A 22,623-nucleotide genomic window follows, 5' to 3' on the forward strand; every position below is an offset into this window, starting at 1 on the left:
AGAAAAGTATTGCAGAGCTCATGAGAGGACTGTTTCTGTAGCACCATTTGGGACACTGTAATATCTGAGACATCCAGGCAGGGCTGGCAGATGTGGCACACCATATACAGGAGGCCTGTAGGCTTCTCAGGTAGCAGCTAGTGGCCAGGTGGGATATCTAAGGGAGCTAGACTCCTAAGTTCAGACAACTGAACTGTATCCATCATAACAAAAAGTGTACTTCAGCCACTGTAACACTGGCCTTATTACCTCGACCCGTTAACCTGATTTGGGTTACATTCCATCTTGATGGTGACTCTGGCTGGGGGCTGCGATAACCAGTCTTGCTGGGGAACACGTGGACTCATCTTTGACGTCTGCCCATATTCACTGGAAGAGGAGGCGGTCATCTCTGTCTTCGCAAGGTGGGGCGATCCGTAAGCGCACTCGAACAAAGACTGGTCTTCACTCACCACTGATAACGCTTCCTGAAAACCAGAGAAGAGGAGTCAGCATGACAGTGTTTCAGAGCAGATATTATAATACCCCACAGGAAAAAGGGTTGCTCATCTCATGACAAGATGTACAGCTGGCTGCTTATTTAAATGATTATCATTTTTTAGGCGTGCTGCTTGTCCACAGGGGTGAGGACTCAGGTGCCAGGCCCACTGTCATCTCATAGAGACAACATCTCCCTTGAAGTACTGACCTGGTGAGACATTTCCTGCTAACAGCTAAAAAGATGCACACAGATGCCCTATTAAACACTTAGGAAAAATGGTTGAGAACTAACAGTGAGAAAAGCGCAGGAAGGGAAGTGAAGCTCAAGCCTTTTGCTTCCAAGATATGGATGCTGAGGGCCAGATCTGGGTGTAAACTGCCATAGCTGCATTAATTTTTCCTTCAAGAAATGATTAAAAGTCGGACTTTGCTGACTCACTGGGAGTTTCTCTTCCTTCCTTTAGGATTAAGGCCAATCCCTTTCTGGACAAGGAGCTGAGATACAGCTGGGTGTAACCTCTGAACCAGGGATCCTGCTCTTTCTGTGAGCAGCAGCAAAGGCAGATCAGCCCAGGATTTGCTGTTGGCACTGGTGGAGGTACTAACTGGCTCCTGGGCTGGACACTGCTCCTCAGCACACACCCCGAGAAGACACTGTGCCAACCAGCCATCTCTCTTTCTCAGAACAACGCTTCCTGGTGTACTGGCTAGACATCCCACTCTGCTGCTGTGTGGGAAGGACTACCCCAGGCCCTCTTCCCTTGCTGTGGTGACAATGTGGTTGCTGCACCTTTCCGGCCCCAACCATTCGGGGTGGCAGAGTTCAAAAGATGCGTCAGTTGTGAGGCCGCTGCAGTTGCAGCCAGCCAGAGATCAGACACAAGAATGAAGTAGTCATTGGGGAAGACAATCCTCCTTCCTCATCATGAGAGACKGGTATGGATTGGTATAGACTTCTTCCTGGTGTTATCTGGAGCCAAGTCGTGGGAGAAGATGACTTCCTGGCAAGACTTTGGGTGCCCACCTGGTCCACCAGAAAGCAGAGGGAAGGGCTGAAGCTTGTGAAGGGATCCATACTACCTAACCTTACGTGTCTAATTTGGGTACACTTGCCAGTGGGGTCCATGGCCACGTGAGCTGGTCTCCGTTAGGGCTCCTGCCTTCTCTTTGGCTCCCAGAACTGGGCAACCATGTGGATAGCAGGGCTGGGGAGCTGGTCTGCCAAAACCCAGCCCTCCAAAGAAAAAACCCTTTCTCCATCTGCAGGTGCTCTGTAACTTTGTAAATTGATAGTAACCCAACGCAGGACTACCTCCCCCCAGCTTTGCCCTGACATGGATAAAACGGGGGGCAGCCCAGCACCTCCCCCCGGCAGGGCTGCTTCAGCCTGCTGCGGAGCAAGCCGCATTGCCAAACGGAGGAGGTTTGGCTGAAGCTGCGGCATGCTGAGGCATTGCAGCGCGCCAGATGAGAGCAGCCGGCGAGCCGGCCAGCTGGCGATGGCTGGAGGCGTGGGGGCCAGCAGGGAGGGGGGCTGACGTGCTAGCCAGATTCGGGGCAGGGTGCTGCGTGTGTGACCGCACCCTCGTGAGGCAGTGTGTGTGGGCCCGTGCTGCAGCCAGCCCCATTGCTGACGGCCAACAGGAGGACAATAAAATAGCGTGGCTATTCGTGTCAGCAAAGGAGAACAAAATGGAGAGGGGAGAGACAGAAGAGTCAGAGCGATGGGAACCCTCAGGCTGCAGGAAAACACTCTGCTGCCTACCATGCTCTTACCTTCCTCAGCTGCTTTACACAAGCTTCAGCAATTATACACTATCTTAAAAATCAGGAGTTGCATTTATTCATTTTAAGGGGTAATACATTTATCATTCTTTTTATTTGTCTGGTTTGTGAGCCCTCAGGGTGCACTCTGTTAATATTCATACTTTTCTCTCCAGCCACAAGGGCTAGAACATCACTTTCTTTCTATTATTTCTCATGAAAATTGAGATTACCCCTTAATCTCTTGACTTGCGGAGCTGGATCTCAAGCGGAGCTCCAAGTACCATGAGACTTATGACTGAATCGCTAACGCTAACCAACTCCCTCTTCCTGCCACAGGCCAAGAGGCAAAAATCAGACAGAGATCTATAGTGTTTYGTTACTGCTGTTTGGATGGTGTTTGAGTGCAAAGGTCACCTCCAAAATATCACCATTAATTTTAACACCCTAATTACGACCCCTATTTTCCATGCTCTTTCCCTCCAAACAATGATCAGCTTCCTAATTGCTRCATCCTGAATCTCTGGGGGTGCGAAAGTGCTTCCAGGAGAGGGGAGAAATGCTAGAATACGTCCCTTTTGTCCCATYTCTCAGACTCCTGTGGGTCTCCGGTCTGCCCGATTGTGCTAAGAAATGCTCTTGCTGGTGGTCTGACACTTTCCTGATGAGCCACTTCTGCTGGAAAAGCCTGCAGACAGCTCCTGCTTTTCCAGGAGATGTGGAGGGAGATGACTACTCATCCCTTGCACCCCAAAGGCTGGCTAGACTGTACTGAGACAGCAGGGGGGACTTGATGTGCTTGGATGGTAAAGTAGCAGGGGTCATATCACAAAAACCAAAGAAAGAAAATGTTTTGCTGGAGGGGGAAAAAATTCTGTCACTATAGTTGATGCAACTTTTTCATGAAGATATATATTTACAGCCTGGCCAGGCGATCACAGTATATCCAGTGCCTAAGACTATAATTTGCTGCACAGTTCCCTCTCTTCTGCCCCACTGGAGAGCTAATACATGCGCAGAATAACATGCTGTGTAATGTTAATTTTGGAAGAGCTAGCTACAGCAAATACATGAAAGAGTGAATTGTACAAGAGAAAGCATATACAAGATTGCAAATACAAAAGGCAGAATATTATTTTACTCTGTAAACCACTGACTAACAGATATTTTCAAAACAGGCATCAAAATGCTACATAACGGTTATATTTCTCACCCTCCCACACACAAGTGAAGCAAAGCAATTTTATTCTGCTTCCTATTAAACCTGGCTCCACCTAATGTAAGTTAATTTAGGAATACTTAGGGTAAGCATAAATTTAAACCAAAAAAAGATGTGATTTCTATCTATTGGCTTTACTAATGACAGTAAATATTGCCTATGCTATGGATGCATATTATGTTACACAAAGAGAGAAAGCACACACATTTTAACTTCCTGAGGAGGACAGTGAAAGCCAGAAATATGATGCCAATTAATAAGTGTTATGAAAATATATAAAAGACTATGGCAAAAACAAGACAAACATAAATCAACCTGGGAGACGGACTATGACTTCATATTTCACTAAAGAATGTCTAGTTATAAATGGAGAAAAAATATGCAACTTGCTAGCTAGATCTTTATTCTAACTTAGTTACACTCATCTGTACTCCATCCTGTTATTATTGCATATTGCACACTCTATCACAGTGTCTTCTCTGATGTTTTACTCTGAGCCTTCATTGACTTCCACTGGGGTGTCCTCAAGGACTCTAGGACATGTATTACTCATCCTTTGTGCACATTACAAAAGCTGAACTGGTTGACAAAGCTTTTGCATAATTTTGAGGAGTCAGCATAACTAGAGAACACAGCCTAAACTAGAATTAGCCTAACTTCCTCCTTAACTATCTTTTCTCTCCTCTTGCACACAAGTGAGATTGAGATTTCACTGTGGGAAACATGGAGACTATGTTTAGCATCTGTTCTGCTGCCAGGGTTGAGGATTCAGGCAGCTGCACCTTCTGTCGTCTTTGCCAAATGCACTCAAGGCCACTGATGTCAATTTACCAGCAACCACAACAGGGTGATATACCTGGTCCTTACACACCCTCGTACACAGACAGAAGTCTCCTGAAATACATGGGTGGGAGCTGTGTGTCACGGGTTTGTAATTGCTGACTTTTCTTTTTTTCCCCCTACTAAGCTTGAAATGTGAGGCACTCTGGGCAGTGAGTGGCCCAGGCACTTCAGACTCTGCAGACCATGCAAGATGCACTGACACTGAGCAATCAGCTAATACAAACTGATGCAACCTTGTGTGAAATTCGTACTGTGGGATAGCCTAGAAATAACATCAAGAAATGTGAAGCATTTCTCAGCTATATAAAACTTTCTGCTACATGATGTAATTTGTATCCCTGAGACAGACAGAAAATATCCTTCGGCTGCTCCTTGTATGCTTCCTTTCAACTTGTCTATCCTAGATTTCTCTTTACTAATTAAAGTCTAGAAGCCTTAACCCTGTGGAAGCTGTGGAAGGAAGGCTCTAACAGCAAACTATAGTATTGTACAGCTGATGGAAAGCAGTATAGGTAATTTTTGCCTAAATGCAGGGTCTTAAAAGTGCACTTTCCACACTCATCATAAAATCAAGCTCCTGGACCAAATGTAATACAAAAATTGTCAGTGTTCACCATTATGAAGAATAGCTGCATGGTCTGGCCACATATAAACACAGACAGAGACATTAATATTGACAACGTCTGGCAAAGGGCTTTTTACATATGGATGGCAGTTCTATTCCTAGTAAATGTTGTTCGTTACTCATTTACATGCTAATCTATTTTTCTCATCCATATTAATGCTGTTACTGGAGCAGTTTGGCAACATCAAGCAGTAAGTAGGATAAAGCAAAGTAAACATTAATAAATATTATAAAATAGATGCATTACAAGGCTCCATTGAATCGTGCCAAATTTTGTACCTTTAAGGGAATAGTTTTAGTATTGGATTGGTCATCTTCCTGGATTTCTCATGACAATAACATATTGTCATGACATCTCAGAAATGAAGCCTTTCCTTTTGTAGTAACCAGTGTCTGGGGTAATGTAATATGAAGAAACCAACACGTACTACATACAGTGGCAGATGGGAAGAGTCTTTCATGCATGTTTGTGAAGTAGAACAGTTTGTAATGTTATCTGAGGTAAATATTAGACATGCCTGTCATCTTTTTTTTCACACATACTTCCTCTCGTGATGTCACCAGCAAAACTAGAAAATCCATTCCTTCAGTAAGAGTTTTTCATTTTTTATCCCTTGTACTATGCAAAATCTGGCTTTTCATTTGGACTTTTTGTACTAGTAATGAAAGAACAAAATGTCTTTCTGTATTTGGTTTTGATTTATACTGTGCTGATAAGTTAAAAAAAAAAACAGGCCGACAAATTAGTAGAACAATAGGTGCAGCAACGCCTTTAAAGTAGGCATAAAGTCATTAGGACAAAGGTGTTTATTTAATCAAATACAAGATTACTTGGCCTAGAAACATGAAGTTACAGGAAATGTGATTGAAGTAGTCCACATCATGAGGAGTATACACAAGCTGATCAGTCCTTTTTAACCAATGGCAGGAACTAAGAACAAAGACACAGTTTTTCCTAAAGTTTGATCAAACTTAAGAAATGGTAAAAGGAGATAATGAGGTGTGCAGTAATCTAGCTTGTGCAGAGCACTATTGGGGAAAAAATACTGTTGCAGGATTTTAAAGGAACTGGAGGCCATTCTAAGCCAGTGATGCTTTCTTTCATGTTAACTCTACAAACACGTCTGCTTGTGCTTAAAATTCAGTTGTAACCTCTCTCTCCATGCCACCAACCCAGCTTCCACTTTAACATTACAGTATTTCCACTCATTTTTACAGCAGTCAAATTGAATCAAGCCTCCAGATAGTGTACTCATTGTATATAGATATATATACACACGCATAAATATTCAGCTCTGTTTTTTTATTTCCTCAAATATTCCCATGGTTTATTGCTTCTTCCCTACAACAGAAAAGATTTCCTAGATCTTTTTTATCTCCATTGACTTGTCCAAAATCTATGAATCTATGAATCTATGCTTTGTTGCTCAAAAAATGCTTCAAGAACTGTTAAAGTCAACAACTTACTGGCCAGTTCTGTCAAAATCTTAGCAGACAACAGATGATCAAAAACATGGACCACCAAATAGCAGGACATTGGGCAACAAGTACGTGTAGAGAGCAAGATGCACTGGGAGTCACAAATATAGCAACAACCCTCTTTGTATGTTGAAGAGTGCTGCAAACAGTGAAATAAGTCATTTGTTGCTTGTAGTGTCATTTGTGGCCCTCACTCCCACACTCCAAAATGGAACTGTTACCTCTGACTATGAGGGACTTGCAATGACACTGCAATCAAGAACTTTTAATTAACTTTGCCATATGTCAATGCATTTATATAAACTTTTTTTGACACCAGTTTTATGATATTTTTCCTCACTGATRTGGACAACTTTTTCTCTAATCTGACTTCATAATAATGTATATGTAAGTGTAAGCTTATACCTCCACACAGCTAGAAAATCCATTCAAATATAGTCTATTTCCTATCATTTGTCTGATGCCCAGAGTTGGTCAGAAAATGAATTCTCTAGTCTATGAGGAATTCTGACATCCTAGGACTTATTTTCATTTTAAGTTGGACAAAAAACTGGTACATGAAAACTCCCAGCAAAGCATTTATTAAAAAGATAAATTCTAAAGAAATGATGCATGTTTTGGAGGTGTTAAAACATTCTAATATAAAATAGTAAATACAATATTCTTGTTACTGAAGATAAAGTATTCATATTATAATTGTACAATTGTATGAAATTATTGGATGGCAAGTTTTATCAAAACATTTATCAGAACAGGCCATTTCAGCATTATTGAAATGATTAGTTTCACCCTTTTCCTAGAAAAAGACCACCAAGTTCCTGTTAAACATTTACATTTTCAGAGGGATCTGCAATTTCTGAGGGAAGACTGTTCTGATTCATACTATGCAATTAGCTCTATCACGTGTTTCCATGCTTTGTTGCATGGAGTATCCCTTGTATACTTGAAAACATTCCTTAATGAAATTGTATGCAATTGAATTACAGACAATTGTAACTGAAAGAAAGAACAGGGGAAAGAATGGACTCATGTGCAAGAGAGCACACAGTATGTACCTTGGTACAACTGTTCCAGTTGATTTTTACCAGGCCACTCAGAAATTCACTCTTTTTGCTTGCTACTCTTATATTCTTCCTCATAAGTATTCTCATGCAATTGGAAGCTGTTTATTTGGAGCAAAAGGCTAATTTCAAACAGGCCAGGAACGTCATTTCCACACTGGAACAGATACCATAGGAGAGGCTGGACACCAGAACTTCCCAGCACAACGAGCAGTCTTCCAGTCTGAAACTCCACTCTACTCACGTCTGAAACAGGCACTGCTGCACAACAAAGCAAGCTGCGGTTGAACTGCTAAAGGGCTTCTAGCCTAAATTTGCAGCCCTAGTTTAAAGCCAAGTCTTTGAGCCTTGGATTCATTGCATTTAGCAATAATCAGCGAAACAAAAGACAAACGATTGATGTTTTAGCCTTACTGTAGCTTACTAATCATGACATTCTCACAACTTTATTCTGACCATTCTCAAAAGAAACAGCTTCAAAAGATATGGAGTATGGCATGTGGAACATACTGGAGAAGTTAGTACTTGAAATGCAGTCACCTGAGTCAGGAATCACAGCACACATCTGGAATATGTTTTCCTTCTAAATCTCTAAGTCTTGGATTCATTAAATCAGACAAAAATCCACATATTATATTCATGAGAGAGTTCAGGAACAACAAAAAACCTTGGCAAGTACAACATAGGAAAGACAGATGTTGTCCTCACCTCCACTCATGAGAATCTTATAGTCAGCTCAGCTAACATCCTCCACCTATTTCAAATGAGCACTTGGGTCGTCAATGGTAATCCAAGTATAGGCCCGCTGCTGCCTCTTATTGGTATCTTCAGCTCTTGATGAGAAAAATACAAAGGATATTTGAAAGCAAGGGAGAGACACTGCCTCAGTTCTTCTTGAAAAAGGAATAATCAACCATTTATCAAAATAATGTTATGAAACTGCAGGCTAGATTTATTTCTGGGAAACAATCACAGATGCGTTAGGACTGATCCCACAGACCTCATTGTGCAAGCCATTCTCCTGGCTTCACTAGGACTAGTGACGTGAACAGAGGCCTCAAGGATAAGTCCAAGGGTTTAAAATTTTGTGTTTTAGTGAACAAATTCTAAGACATTATAAATTTAAATGTAGAATGTGGTGCTTTACCACATTCTAATGTATAAACTGTCATTCCTGAAATGTCAGCAAACCCTATTTTTGCCCAAACTATCTTTGTCACCTTCCTTCATTATGGAGTAATATTTGTAGCACCAGATATTCACCACCAGGTCTCCAAGTGCTTCATAAAATAAGGAAAAATCATCATTCCACTTTTGCAGATGGGGACGCTTCAGGAAAAATGACTAAAAGGTGGGTCTTGGGTTAGAAACCAGATCTTCCTCATGCCAAGTTCAGTGCCGTATGCACTACCCTGCATCCCACACATAAAAGTCATCACATTCAGTACAACTGACAAACCATTAACCACCAGAGGTCTGGAACCGTCCATGAGTGCCTGATTTAAAGAATTGCTATTTCACAATCAATTATTTCATCTGCTACCTCCATACGAGAGTAAAGAGCAAAAGCATAGTTTAATGCCAAACAAGAGTTAATATATGGAAATAGGAAACTGTTTCATACATGTCACATACCCTGGACACCATGAGAGTTAGCTAAGAAAACTCAACAATTGCCATTACGACAGATCTCTCATCAAAGTAATGCAGCAGCCTTTTTCAAATACAATGCTGAAAGCCTCCATCCTGCACCTGGTTCAGTGCACATTCAACGCTCAAGTGACTTTAAACCACTACTTCAGAGGGGGATGGCTGGGAACAGCTCTGCCCACACACAACCAGTGCTAGTGCCGGAGAACTGCACCAAGTCCCTGACCTCAGAACTCACAAGACTGTATCAGAAATCCTAGGGAATAAAGCAGAAAATCTGGTGCTATACCATGATGAATCCCATTCTTTTTTTCCTTCTGCATAGGCAGAGTGCTGTTAAACTACCTAATGGCTGAGGCAATGCCGGGTTTTATTTGCTACACCTGTAGCTTTGCTATTCAGGCTCCTGGGGCTGAAGGCTGCAAATGGCCTGGACTCGTGTTAACTCTGTGAGATCTCTTTGGAGGGTTGGAGATCTATGGCTTCGCGCCCCGATGCAGTGAGAACATGTTGCCTATGTAAAAAGAATATTTGCTGAATATTTGTCAGACTCCAAATATTACAATCACAACAAATGACACTGCAGATCTAAAGTATCTCAGAGAAATAAGCGGTAATTGTTATCTTATTACTATGGCTTATGTATTGTATGTCAAATAAATACAATAAATAAAGCATAATAAGAGAATTAGAGCATAATTAGAGAATTACAGAACCAGGTGGGAATTCTCCAGCATACCCCAAGAACGTGGGCCTGGCACCTGTTTTTTCCAGTGGGCACCCAGGAAGCATCGGCTGGCACGTCTCTGTCACTTGGAGCAGAGGTCTGAACTAAATGGGCTACATGGCCATAAACCTCGAGTGACACTGATCAGTTTGGCTCTGAATGTGTGTCCCTACGTGGTTATGTCAGTCCAGACTCAGGAGGGCAAAAAAGAATACAACCGCATCCTGCAGATTGTAGATTGTACATGCATTTTTAAAGAAACTTTAGCTTTGTGTGCTTATTTTAGTACTTCCAGCCATATAAAGTAACACTGTAACACTGAAGTTTGAATGACTATTTTTTTCAGTCAATACAATAGACTTTTCTTTCTTTTCATCTTGATAGTATTGTTAATTATGAACTTTGAAAGCTTCATTTTTTTTTTTCCTCCTTCAAGCTTCTAGGGCTCCAAAATGGCTAGAAAACTGGAAGAACTTGGATATAAAACTCCTTTTCATTTCTGCATTGGTCCAGGGCTAGCCTTTGCCTTTACTCTGTTTTTAGTATAGGATTTTATCAATCTGAAGGAGCAGCCAGCCTTCTATTTTGTTGAAAAGTATAAACATCTGTTTTTCTCTCAGAAATCTTTCAAGCAAAGATTTGTCTCACCAAACAGGTAGCAAGTTTGTAAAGTGAACCACAGCCCAACCAGAAGTGAATTGCAGCTGYGTGCCACACTTGCTGTGAACTTTTGTTAATTACAATGATATTGAGAGTCTTGGGCCCAAAACAATTCCACATCCCAAGACAGTGACCACCTTCTAGGCACTCAATCCTATCTTTTCTGTTTTTCTACTTTGTGTCTTTGGCATCGCAGGTAGCCCCAACAGTTTGAATACCATGTCTTTAAGAATTACTGCGTATTTAATGAAGGTAGTCACCTGTCTGGAATTACAGGCTTTGCTTGAACACAGTTACTGCGCTGGTATTTTGGTTTTGTTAACTTTCTTGAGAAAATTCTTAAAAGAAAAGTACCATGTGATTTTTTTCTGCCTTATTCAAAAGATTTGCCCAGGGTTATAACAAGCAGGTAATATTTGCACCTCTTTTCCTCCAAACAACAAGATTATACATGGTGTTCATTCCAAGTTCAATATTTGTTACACTATTGGTATATACAATTATATATGTCCATTATATATATGCACATATGTATATACACACACAAACAATTTCAGATAATCTCACCCTCAATCTCCAAATAAATTTTAAAGTAAACATAATTCAAGCATCAAAATATTTTTCTCTAAGGCATACTATATAYCATAAACAAACTCATCTGTCAAGTGAGGAGAAATGCACAGGAAGGAGTGAAGAAATGGCTAGAAAACCAATGCATTGATGAAAGAATTAAACAACAGGGGTAAAACTGAAAGGAGCATCCGAAGTAGTTTCCTTTCCAATGAGCCTTTGGTTTTTATGAATGCCTAGTAGCATTAGGGAAATAACACTTGGATGAGGGCCATGAGCTGAAAATCTGGGTGACCCATCCCTTCCTCTTAGCCCCCCTGCACACAGTGTGTATGTGTGTGTGCATGTGTGTGTGTGTGTGCGCACACATGCAGGTGTACATGTGCGTGAACAGCAGACTGTTCACTTTCTGACCAGAAAGGCTGCAGATACAGGGGAAAATATGGGGGAAAAGCTCCAAATGTAATCTGCTACTCCAAAGAAACTGTGGGATAACAAAGGGATGTCCATAGGCATGTTACCATGTAAATCTGGCTGGCCACCTCAAGCCAGCAACCAGGCACAGCAATCTGCCTGCAGAGAGAGGAGGAGGAACCGTTCACAGGCATTTGCAGAGCCGCTTTCCCACAGCTTGGCCTCCTCCTCAGAAACCACTTGGAGCTGGAGACCCTCTCACCCACCTCAGCAGCCTGCTGAAGTCTCTGGATGTGCCACCTTCATACAGATTCATAATTCTCATCTTCCTATTTAGAGAACACTTATCACACTCAACATTTATTAATTTCCCTGCTTGATAACCTTTGCTAACAAATGCTGTTTAAGCCATCCTTATTTATAAGAAAGTTTTTATTTACTTCCAAATGCATTCCTCTTGGTGTTTTTGACTGAGTCTTCTGCATTAGAAAACTGGTATTAAAATGCAAATTGCTACAGCTTTTTAAAAAAAGYTACATTAAGACTGCTCTCCAGTTTCGTGGAACATTTTAACAGAAATCTTATGTTTTTACTAGATTGCCTTCCTTTTCCTCAGCCACCTTTGATTCTATATCTGTCTTGTATGTATTGAATATATATATATATATATAGTATTATATGCTTCTCATGGTATTCTGATTTTTATGAGCATATGGAGTATTGCTCAGATAGCTAATCTTTCTAAATTCAGAATGAACTTTTCAAGTATGCCCACTGTGTATGTAAAATATGACTTCCTGTCATGATAACCTTTATAGCTATAGCCTAACATACTTTCCTATAATTGTTTATAATGAATATCTTGATTCATGCTTCAGCACATGTTATTTTAGTCATTTGCTTCAAAACATGACTAATCAAATTAATATGAGGTTGGATGTCACAGCATTAAGACATTCTGCGTGCGCAGAGATTAACATAGGAAAGTGCTTAGTAAAATAACAGTAAAGTTAAGCATGTGCTTAAGCTTTAGCATATTCAATGCACTCTGCTGAACTGGTATAACTTAAGCATACTGTTGTTTCAGCTCAGGTTTTAACTGTGAGATCAGTCAAAGAGATTGCTATAGCTTTTGATATTGTACTTAGAGAGGTTGTCAAACCAACAGATCAGAAGAAAAATGTTGTTTCAGGTTGATGAGAGACAAAGATTGGAGTGAATGTTCTTTTTCTTTTCCCAAACAAAAGAAAACTGACACAACAAAAAAAAACCCTCAACACACAMAAAAATATTTACTTTGTGTCACTCAAAAAATTTTTTAACTCCAACTACACTTGTGGTTTGATTTTTCAACTGAACTCCTATTACTGTTACTAAGCAATGTCTTTTTAATGTCTTTCTAAACAAAATCACCAATCTGAAATTATAAAATGGAAACGATTATTGTAGAAAAATTTCAGCTTTTTTCATTTTTCTCCCTTTTTTAGGAGGAGTACCTCACAAATTCAAACTCTGCCTCCATCAGGTAACTCTTGTGGTTCTGCATCCATGTTCTCTGCTTAGTCTATTACACAGCAGAAACAGGTTGCGGCACATTTTTAATTGGACAGATGAAGAAGAAAAGGAAAATGCGCATGGTGATATCGATGCGACAACAAGAAAAATCCTGCAAGTTTTGCCTGTAGTAATATCCCTTCTGAGCCAGTGATGGCCAATATTATCACTCCTATTAAATCCATTCTGTGACACCAGCATTAACCCCAGAAAGAATGGAAAGACCACCTGCTGCTGTTGATGAAAACTGAACTAACAAAGTCAACACAAATGAAGACAATCTCAAGTCCAGAACACTGAGATACGCATTTACTACAGCAAAAGAAAATATTTCCCCATACCTCACTAATAAGACCAAATGACTAATACTACGAGAAGTGAAGCTGTATGGATGCAAAGCTTAAGATACCCTAAAACAAAGATTTTACTTTTCTTTGGATTGTATTTACAAATGACTCCCAATATGACTTTACATACTGTCTGCTATGCCTTAAAACATACAGGAGAGGTATGCAGGCTGTTTCTCTTTTATTGTTTCCCCAAACAAACCCATTTCCTACAAGCTGTTCCCATATCTTTTGTGCCATATCCAGCTTCCCAGAAAAACAGCAGGAAAACAAAGTGTGAACTCAAAACAACCCATTTCCACAGAACAATGTGCCATACCAAGGAGAGAAAGCTACGGGGGGGGGGGGGGGGGGGGGGGGGAGGTCTGAAGGGGGAGAGAGAAAGAAGCTGTTTTGATGCTGCCAAGGGACTTAAAGAAAAAAGGAAGAAGGAACTTTTAAAAGTCACAGAGAGGAAGAGTTGTGTAACTGTAAATATGCAATAGGCTGGTTGCCAACTATTTCAAAGGATTTGAGGTTTCAAAATCATCCAGAAGGCTAACTGATTTGCACTCTGGGTTTTGAGCTTCCAGGAACACCTTTGTATGTCTGAGAGCCAGAAACTAGCATATCTTTTTATAGACTACTCAAGCCATACTTGGTCATAATTTCAAGTTGAATCAATAAGGAATGTAAACAGACACCATTTATGCTTCTCTGCAATCTAATAAAAATGAAAGCATGGACTAAATAAAGCAAAATGATACATGTTGTTCTATAAGAAGGGAAAACCAGAGACTGTATTAATTTAGTTCCTGGCTGACCTAAGCAATCTTCAAAGTTCCTGGTATTCAGTAAACCAAAAAAAAACATATTCTAAACTCCCATAGGTATAATGTGTATCACTCATTCAGACATGTATGATAAAAGTCAATGATGAATGTCACTGTGCCATTTGAAAATCCTGTTTCCATATTTGGGTTATCAAGGATAAAAAAACAGAAAGAAGGAATAAAAACAAGTAAGGAACAAAGTCTTGCTATTCATGACAATTGTGCAAGTAAGAAAGCAACTATTTTAGAATAAACTCAGCAACTGGAATGCATTTCCCCAATTTGTGAATCTGACCAGCTTTGAAATCTTTGAGTAGGGAGATATTCTGCTTTTGCGGTGAAAAAATGTGTTTCCTTTCTGTTTATTTTTGATAAAAGATGCAAATGCACAGACCTTGCAATCATTTGCAATTAAAACCCACAGTCCAAAATACTACCCCTTGTAAACACGGACTTGGCATTAATATGAAAGACGTACTCTGCAAAGAAGGTGATAAGGGGCAACATTTGTGCCATGATGCCTTACTAATGCATACTCTTAAACTGCCCTGGTACTGTGGAAAAAAGGGGCCTTTCAAATGTAGTATTTACAGTAGTATTTACTAATCATGACTCTTCTGTCATGCTAGACTCAACCCGGAAAGGGACTCTGCTATGTTGGGCACTAACTAAGCCAAAGCAGTAGATAGACCTTTTCACAAAATGCCTTGGACAGAAACTGAGGGAAACGGATAAAAAGCACAAATGAAGTGCATAGTATGACCAATGTGACTGTCACAGTTGTGCCAAAGGTTATTTTTTAATTCAAAGGAGCTATGCAAAAGACAATAAAGAATGAAAGGATGCTATGCAAGGCAGGCAAAAAGCAGAATGGAGATGAAGAAAAAAGACTGAGGAAGGAGGAAGGGGAGCAAACAGCTATTCAGCACAGAGAAAAGCAAGACCAGCTGAAAGCCTAGAAACGACTCATCCTCGTACTGGCTCCTTCTGCAGCTGCTCTCACTGGCTCTGCTCTAGCTGGTCTCCCTCTCTACATTGGCATCATGGTGGCAGGGAGGGACCTGGAGGGATCTCTCCAGTTTTTGATGACCTTTAACTGTCCAGGACCAACCCTCCAAGGATCTCATGCTGGGGACAGCACGCAGTGGTGGGGGAGGCACGAACCCAATGTGCAGTGCTGACAGTGCCCCCAGCCCCCTTTTAGCACCGATTCCTCCCTGCCGAGCATGAGGCGGCTGCAGAGAGCTGGGCCCCATCCAGGATGGGAGGCCATACCCCTGCATGCTGCTCTGGGGGCGCATCTCCTAATGCAGCACATCCCACCAGCGGGAAGATGGCCTTGACTTCTCGTGTGCAGGATCCTCCTGCCCTACTGCAATGGGGGAGCTTGGCTTTTGGTAATGTCATGAGCTGCCAACAGTGGGGGTAGCCAAAGGCAACAGTAACTCGATAACAGTACTTCACATGAGAGCAGAAAGGTGGGCTTTTTCTGCTTTATTTTCCCTCTAAAAGCCTAACAGACTGAAGACTGGAATTTGACCAAGGAAAGTCTTAGAGTTTTCTTAATATATCATTCAATCCAACTGGAAAACATCCAATTAATGAGGCTTTTGTACCTGTGGGTGCCTAATAGCCTTGCAAATCAAGCTACTAATTATGATGCACACATACATCCATAGGTGCCCAGCCTCAGGTACTCATGTTTAAACTATGCATCTGTTCAAAGCACAACTTTCTCAAGACTGTAATTCTGCAGCTACCCAAATGCAAAGTGATTGCTGATTATTTCAAGCACCGTTTTGACCAAAACAAAACGGTTTTTAATTTTTCATTGTGCACTAACTCCATCAGATTTAATAGAAACATTGGCTTGGTTTTACCACGAGAATGCTGTCTCTTGTGAATGTTTTTAAATATCTGAAAGCTTTCTGAGCCCTTTTATTATAAGATACTTTAGTAAGACTGGAAGCTAAAACAGATCTTTAAAAACCAACTCTTTTGTAAGAATAYGGAAAACAGATCAAAAGCTTCAGGAAGATTTTTTGCTTCCTCCTGTTGAGTATTTCATCACTGACCAGACATGTTTTAAAGTTGTTTATTACCCGCTCAAGCTTCAGACTTTGGTCATGACTGTGAAGAAAACGTTTGCTAGAAACATTTTAAATTTCTGCCACATCTTCCTGTGTTGTACTTTTTCTACAAATAGACCTTGTATGTTGAATATGCTAAAAGTTACATTTGTCATATACACAAATACATTTTTCAGTCAGTTATTTGAAAATCCTGTTCTTATTTACAGTTTTTAAAGTCTGGAATTCCTGATTCTGTGTTTCTATTACAATCCCTGAGGATATTTCCAACTCTTACTATACTGATTAGACATTAGTGAGCTCATCAATTCTTGCAAAGCAAACTGCATTACTAGTTTCAAAACCTGGTAGTTAAAAATTTTGCATTCTATGTTTATCTTTTATATGAGCATTCCTATTAACATAAATGGACCTATTTGTAAGTAAGGGCTAACAGTCTTTCATATATAGATATTTCTGAGAACACTAAAACAACTTCAGCATTAACTGAGCTTTGTGGCAGCCTATGAAATTTCAGGAGCTGAGTATTACAATGCCCCATTTCATGGCAGATAAAAGTGCAGAGAACTTAATAATGACACCAATTCAGTGGGAAATAGAAAATCAGACTGAACGTGTCTCAAGATGGGAACCTGAAACAAGTGTCTGTTTTTGAAAATACAGACATGGCTGATTTTTCCCAATCACACAGTGAATTTGTCAAAGATCTGTGGATATAACTCAAAAGCCTCCCTTCTTGGTCTCTATCCCAGCCATTAGCATTCAGAACATGAGTGTACAGAACTTGCTTTGACTCGTCAGTGCTACATATCTCTCTGTTCCCACTGGGCTTACAACATGTGAATTAAAAGAGGCAAAATGTCCTGTACTTGGCCAGCAATGGCAGGAGAAATTAGCAGGCTATTGATTACACAAATGGAAGGTTTCTGGATTGTGTGATTTTTTTTTCTCCTGTTTTTTCATGATTCAGGGAGAAAGATTTTCCCACATAGACAAGCTACTCTTACAAGCACATCACCACGATCTAAGTTTGCAGAGTGAGGTGAACCATGTTACTGGTGGAAACAGGTGTAAGATGTTTGTGTGAAGATTTAGGAGATGGGCTGTGTGAAGCCAGCTCTGTTCTTTGAAAACATTTTAAGTTGAGGGCAACTGAGGATTACATAAAGCAGAGAAAAAGCAACTGAGTGAAAAAGAAAACAGAGGAAGAGATGAAGTCCTAAAAGAGATCACAGAAATCTACAGGGGGAAAGAGGACGGGTGATTAAAGAATGGGCTGAAGTCTGTGAGACTGGAGGAGTCTGGTGGTGGCTGGAGCACTGGGAAGGCTTGGAGAATGAAGAAGTCAGCCAGAGAAACTGTAAAAATCAGAGGCAACGTAGGTAATATTCATGAGGACTTTGGTGTGCTGGAAATATCTAGAGTGGTTAAGATTATAAAAGGGAATATCCATTGATTAGTGTTGCAAAAACTCTATGTATGGACACAAATCTTTCACAGGTAAGATTAGAATTTTTCAGAGCACTGTACAAATATAACTTCAAATACTTATTATTCATTTTAGTTTAGAGATATTTTTTGACATATGATCAGCAAAACCACAGGCTCTAGGATGCTTAGAAAGTAAATCAGAACAGAATGCAACAACAGAGAAGGTCAGAGAACTGAAAACTTCTATTACAAGCTTCTGCATTACATTTCTTCYGTCATCTAAAATAAGATAGAATCAGCATTTGGTATTTAGCAAATATGTTGAGTAACAGGCTGGAGTAGAATGGAGAGATTTTAAACGTTCATACTACACCAAATACAGAAGATACAGCTTAGAAAAACAGTGGCTGGTTAAATACATTTTTCATGTCAGCCCTGTTAGGGTTTTTTAACAGTAGGACAAACTAGGGAATCTCAATGCAGTCTTTTCTGAGCCAGCTGAGTTTACAAATAGTGTTGTGTGAATCTCTGACATGTTAACACTTGGACTTTTGCTAAATGATCTGCCCCCCCAAAACAGTATATTTAGGAAGGAGAATGCATTCATATGTATGAACTGAGGATTCATTCTTGTGCATTTGTTCCAGTTATGCTGGGACCACCACAGGCATCGCATCCCTTCAAATAGCGAGACGACTCTCTCTGCCATTTGCTGGGCACAAGGTGCTCCAGAACAGGTAGGGAAGTGCTGAAAAGAGGAAAAACCTTGTCTTGCTAAAGATACCTTTACACAACTTCCCTGGAAATATATTTTCTCATTTCAGAGGGCAGCACACCCACCCCTCTGGCAGTGGTGAACTCCTAGAGGAGTGCCGTGGCCTTTGTGCAGCATCTCTACCACACTGTAGTTGAAGGGCACAGCAGAGCTTGTTGCTCAAGCCAAGGCATATTTAATAAAAGAAATTCAGGGTCTTTGCACAGAAAAGAGTCTTCTACCGTTGCCCACTGCTCTGTAAAAGCAAATGTAAATTTTTAGCTTGTACTTTGGGCTTTGGTTTCTCCATGCATTTGCCTAATTCACAGAAATAATCAGGAGTCACGGGTGCTGTTTTGTGTAGAACTTCTTTGCTTGCAAAGCTTGACTTTTTTGGAAGTTTGGCCCTCTGCTCTCCTCTGATTGGCCACATTCTCGTTTATTTACACAAGTTTGATGATTGCAAATGGTCTCTGAAGTACTGGAGATTGTAGTTTATACTCGCTGTCATGAAAATGCATAGTATAATGACTCTGTTTTTCTTTTCTCCTAATGTCTCCTGTGTACTAAGCTGATGATAGTTTCAAAAAGTCTAAAACTTTGTCTTCCTTATGATCCTCGATAGACTCTAAATACTTCCTTGACAGATTTTGTTTTCCCATCTTTATTTTGTATTTATCAGCACTGACCTACAGTCATTATTATTGCTTCAGCTGCTAATGCAGCACTTTGCAAGTCATTTTGAATCAAGTTATATCGTTTCTCCTTCTCCTCAGCATCTACTTTTAGTGTCATTAGCAAACTTGGAAGCTTAATTTTCAGCATTATCACAATCATACTTGGTATATCTGTTATCTAATATTTTAAAAGAGCTAATTCTGAAGATTTATCAAACTTCCTTTTCAAGAAACTGCAGTTGCCAACTTTCGTGATCTTCTTGAAAGTCTCATTATATTTCCCTTTGAACCTAAATTCTAGAGTCAGCTGAAAGCCTAAGGCAATTAGTTCTCATTTCAGAAAAAAACATTTGTAGCCTAACAGTTGCAAACAAACAAACAAAAAACCCTTGAAAACATGAAGGTCAAGGTTTAAAAAACAGACAAGAAAGTAAAGAATACAGCACATATTACTCCTTGATATTCCATGATTTTGAAGCTAATCTCATCTTCTCTTGCATCCTGAATTTTGAATATTTTTTACTGAAAAAAATTATAAAATGCCTTATCATTCATCTTAATTTGAATATTGCGTCCCATTGCTTTCTACCTTCACCTTGAAACTTTCATATAGAACCTTTTCCAACATTTTTCTTTGTCTTCTTATTGAATCTTCTGAATTTCTCAGAGTCCTCCTCTTTTGACCAGGGAAATGAACAGCACAGCAGCCAGAGAAAAAGGGAAAATAATACCTTGGGGCTCACACACATCCTAGTTAACACTGGCCATATTCAGGCAACCTACCATCCCCTTTAATTGATCATCTCCAATGTTATAAAAGCCTTCAAGCTCCACAAATTACAATATTTGGAGAGAAAATTGCCACTAACATATATAGAGATGCATTATCTTACCTGTGATATTGCAAACACTGTAGATTTCTGACATCCCCCCCCCCAAAAAAAAAAAAAAAAGAGCTGAGGGGCTCAGTTACAATTCAGTCACTACATAGAAAATACATTTCTCCCTATAGGTTAGACTGCCAGCTCTATTGCTTTGGATATGCCTCCTGGCTTTTAAACCTTTAGGATAGAGCTGGGGTCTTTAACACTAGAGGGTCTTTTGTAAGTGAAAGCTGAGGTCTTCAAGTATTCACATCATTTAAGAAACTGCCCTTTAGGAAAACCACCAAATATCATAAGACTCCTGATAAAAATTGTGAGAGCTGGCAAGTACTGCATCCTGTGAGAAGTAGTTGAGACTGACAGAGGCTGAGGCCAAACTAAACCTCTGTGACCAAGGAAAACGGCATTATGAAGGCCCAGGCTCAGAAGAGAAACATACTGGGAATAGAATTTGCTCTGGTCTGGATTCTAAAAAGGTTAGATTTAGTATGTGATGAAGGTCTGAAAAGTAAGTAAATCTGGAGACAGCTAAGATTTATAACGCATGCTAATTGGAAAGGATCTGGGCACCATTATGGAAAAATAATTCATGCAGAATACATATAATTTTATAGACTGTGCTATACTTCAAAATGTTTTTAACATCTATTCAAAATGCATTTAAAAAGAAAGGCACTGTGGTTGTCAAATCTGCAACACACTTGCCAGCCATGCAGCTTTGCAATTCATAGTTCATTGCAAGTCCATTTTGAATGTGTGGAGCTAAAGTTTCCCTTCCTAAGGTGAGACAGAAAAATGCAAAAGCATTGCATTAGTAGCAATGGCTAGTGGAAGCTTTCTCTCCAAAACCATGTCATTGATACCCATGCAGATAAAAACCTAGCAAAACAACACCAAACAAAAAGTCTGAAGAGTTTGAAAGGGAACAAAGTTACCACTTTACTAATCAAAACCACTTTTTGTTTCCATATGTTAAAGATGGGAAGGAAAATATGGGAAAAGTTTTGAAAAAATAAAAATTTCTAGCCTTTGAGCTGTTTAACAGTACAGGTTTGGAGGGAGGTACAAGAAAGAAAAGTACAGCAAAGCCACTTCATCCAAATTCACCTACTGTTTGACTGTCTTTATTTAACTTTTAATTATATTATTTTAGTAACCAAAGACTTTTCCTAGGAGAAAAGAAGATCTAAACACTTTGAATTTTCCTTTCCTTACTTTTTCTAGAAAGGTGCTATTGAATAAGTAGTTTTTCTGACATTGCCAGAAGCAGGTAACTGCCATAATGGCTCTTGCCAATTGTAAGGAAGCAGGTCCCCTGCAAAATTCTCCCCATCCAAAATCTCGATTAGCAGAAACAGTGGGAACTCTTGAGTGGTTTGTCACCTTGGAAAATCAAGGTCCTTTTTTAGATGTCTAAGTGGAGATTTAAGAACCTAACTTAAGGACCCTTTTTTGAAAATTCCAACCCACTGCATTTAAAGACTTTCTACTACACTTGCATTCTCAGGCAGAAACTCATAAGATTTAGTTAGGATTGTAAAGATTTACTATACTGTTATCTTACTCGAAACAGTAATGGACTCAACTTATTTGAATTGTGACTCTGAATACATAGTGTTGAAAGAGTTTATAAAGCTGACATCCAGAGATTAAATTCCTGTCTACCTTTCTTTTCAGCTCTATATGTATGTTCAGCTTTTCTGTAGCTAGTACATTTCCTTAAAACCCATAGATTCTAAATTAAGGGTAAATTTATATTTAATATGGCCAATATTTGAAAAAAATAGGAATTCAGCAGTAAAGTTACTATGCTAATGATTAAAAGAAAACACAAAAAGGAAATTAAAGAATTGTCAAAACTTGGTAGATAGAACATGGTTTTCAGACAAAACCTATTTTTATAAAAGTTATGCTTTCTCTACAAAACCAAACTAAACAAGAACTGTTAGTTAACTGTTTACAAAACATAAGCTAAAAATAAGTAGTTTCAGTAAAGACTTTTAATGGAACATTTTCGGGACAGTAACTGCTTCTTGACCAATATTATGAAAAATACATACAACTTTACTCTTCTTGCTATGTAGGAGCTCCATGCATGGGAGCATTTTTTGCTCTGTATCTATCAGATGAAGAAAAAGATATGTCTCTTTCAGTCTCTTTTTTCCTATGTTTTTCCTCCACATAGAAAATAACACAATTTCCTGATCTTTTCCTGGGCACAGCCTCCCCACTACTACCTAATACAACCTACATAACACTGTACATGCTGCAGACACCTCTATTCTTACAGGTGTGTAAAATGTGCTGGATTTGGGGCCAGGCACTCTGCCACAGCAGAGCCCAGCATGATGAAGCACTTAGGCACACTCTTAATCTAAAATGTCAGCGGAACCGCTCAGACGCTTTCAGTTCAGCATGGGCCCATATGGTTTGATGGATCACATCTATAAAGACCATTTGATGAACACTGTGCTGCCTGCGATCCTCCACAGAGCCTGTCTTTTCAGCTGGGGTAACCCAGCCCCATCCAAAGTTGACTGAAGTCAATGGAGAGCCTCAGCACCTTAAATGGGCAGGATTGT

General features: G+C 39.8%; 1 protein-coding gene across 1 annotated transcript in view; it reads right to left on the minus strand.

The window, feature by feature from the left end:
- Positions 1 to 249: 249 nt before the first annotated feature.
- LOC112972540 (transcriptional regulator ERG-like) overlaps positions 250 to 22,623 on the minus strand; it is a gene marked incomplete at its 3' end in the record, with an annotated part of 76,219 nt that continues 53,845 nt past the window's right edge. The window contains exon 2 of the mRNA XM_026079160.1: positions 250 to 467. Coding sequence (XP_025934945.1) covers positions 250 to 467 — 218 coding nt within the window. The remainder of the gene's footprint in view (positions 468 to 22,623) is intronic.

Source organism: Apteryx rowi, unplaced genomic scaffold (assembly GCF_003343035.1).
Source record: "Apteryx rowi isolate R43461 unplaced genomic scaffold, aptRow1 scaffold_493, whole genome shotgun sequence".
NCBI classification, from domain to species: domain Eukaryota; kingdom Metazoa; phylum Chordata; class Aves; order Apterygiformes; family Apterygidae; genus Apteryx; species Apteryx rowi.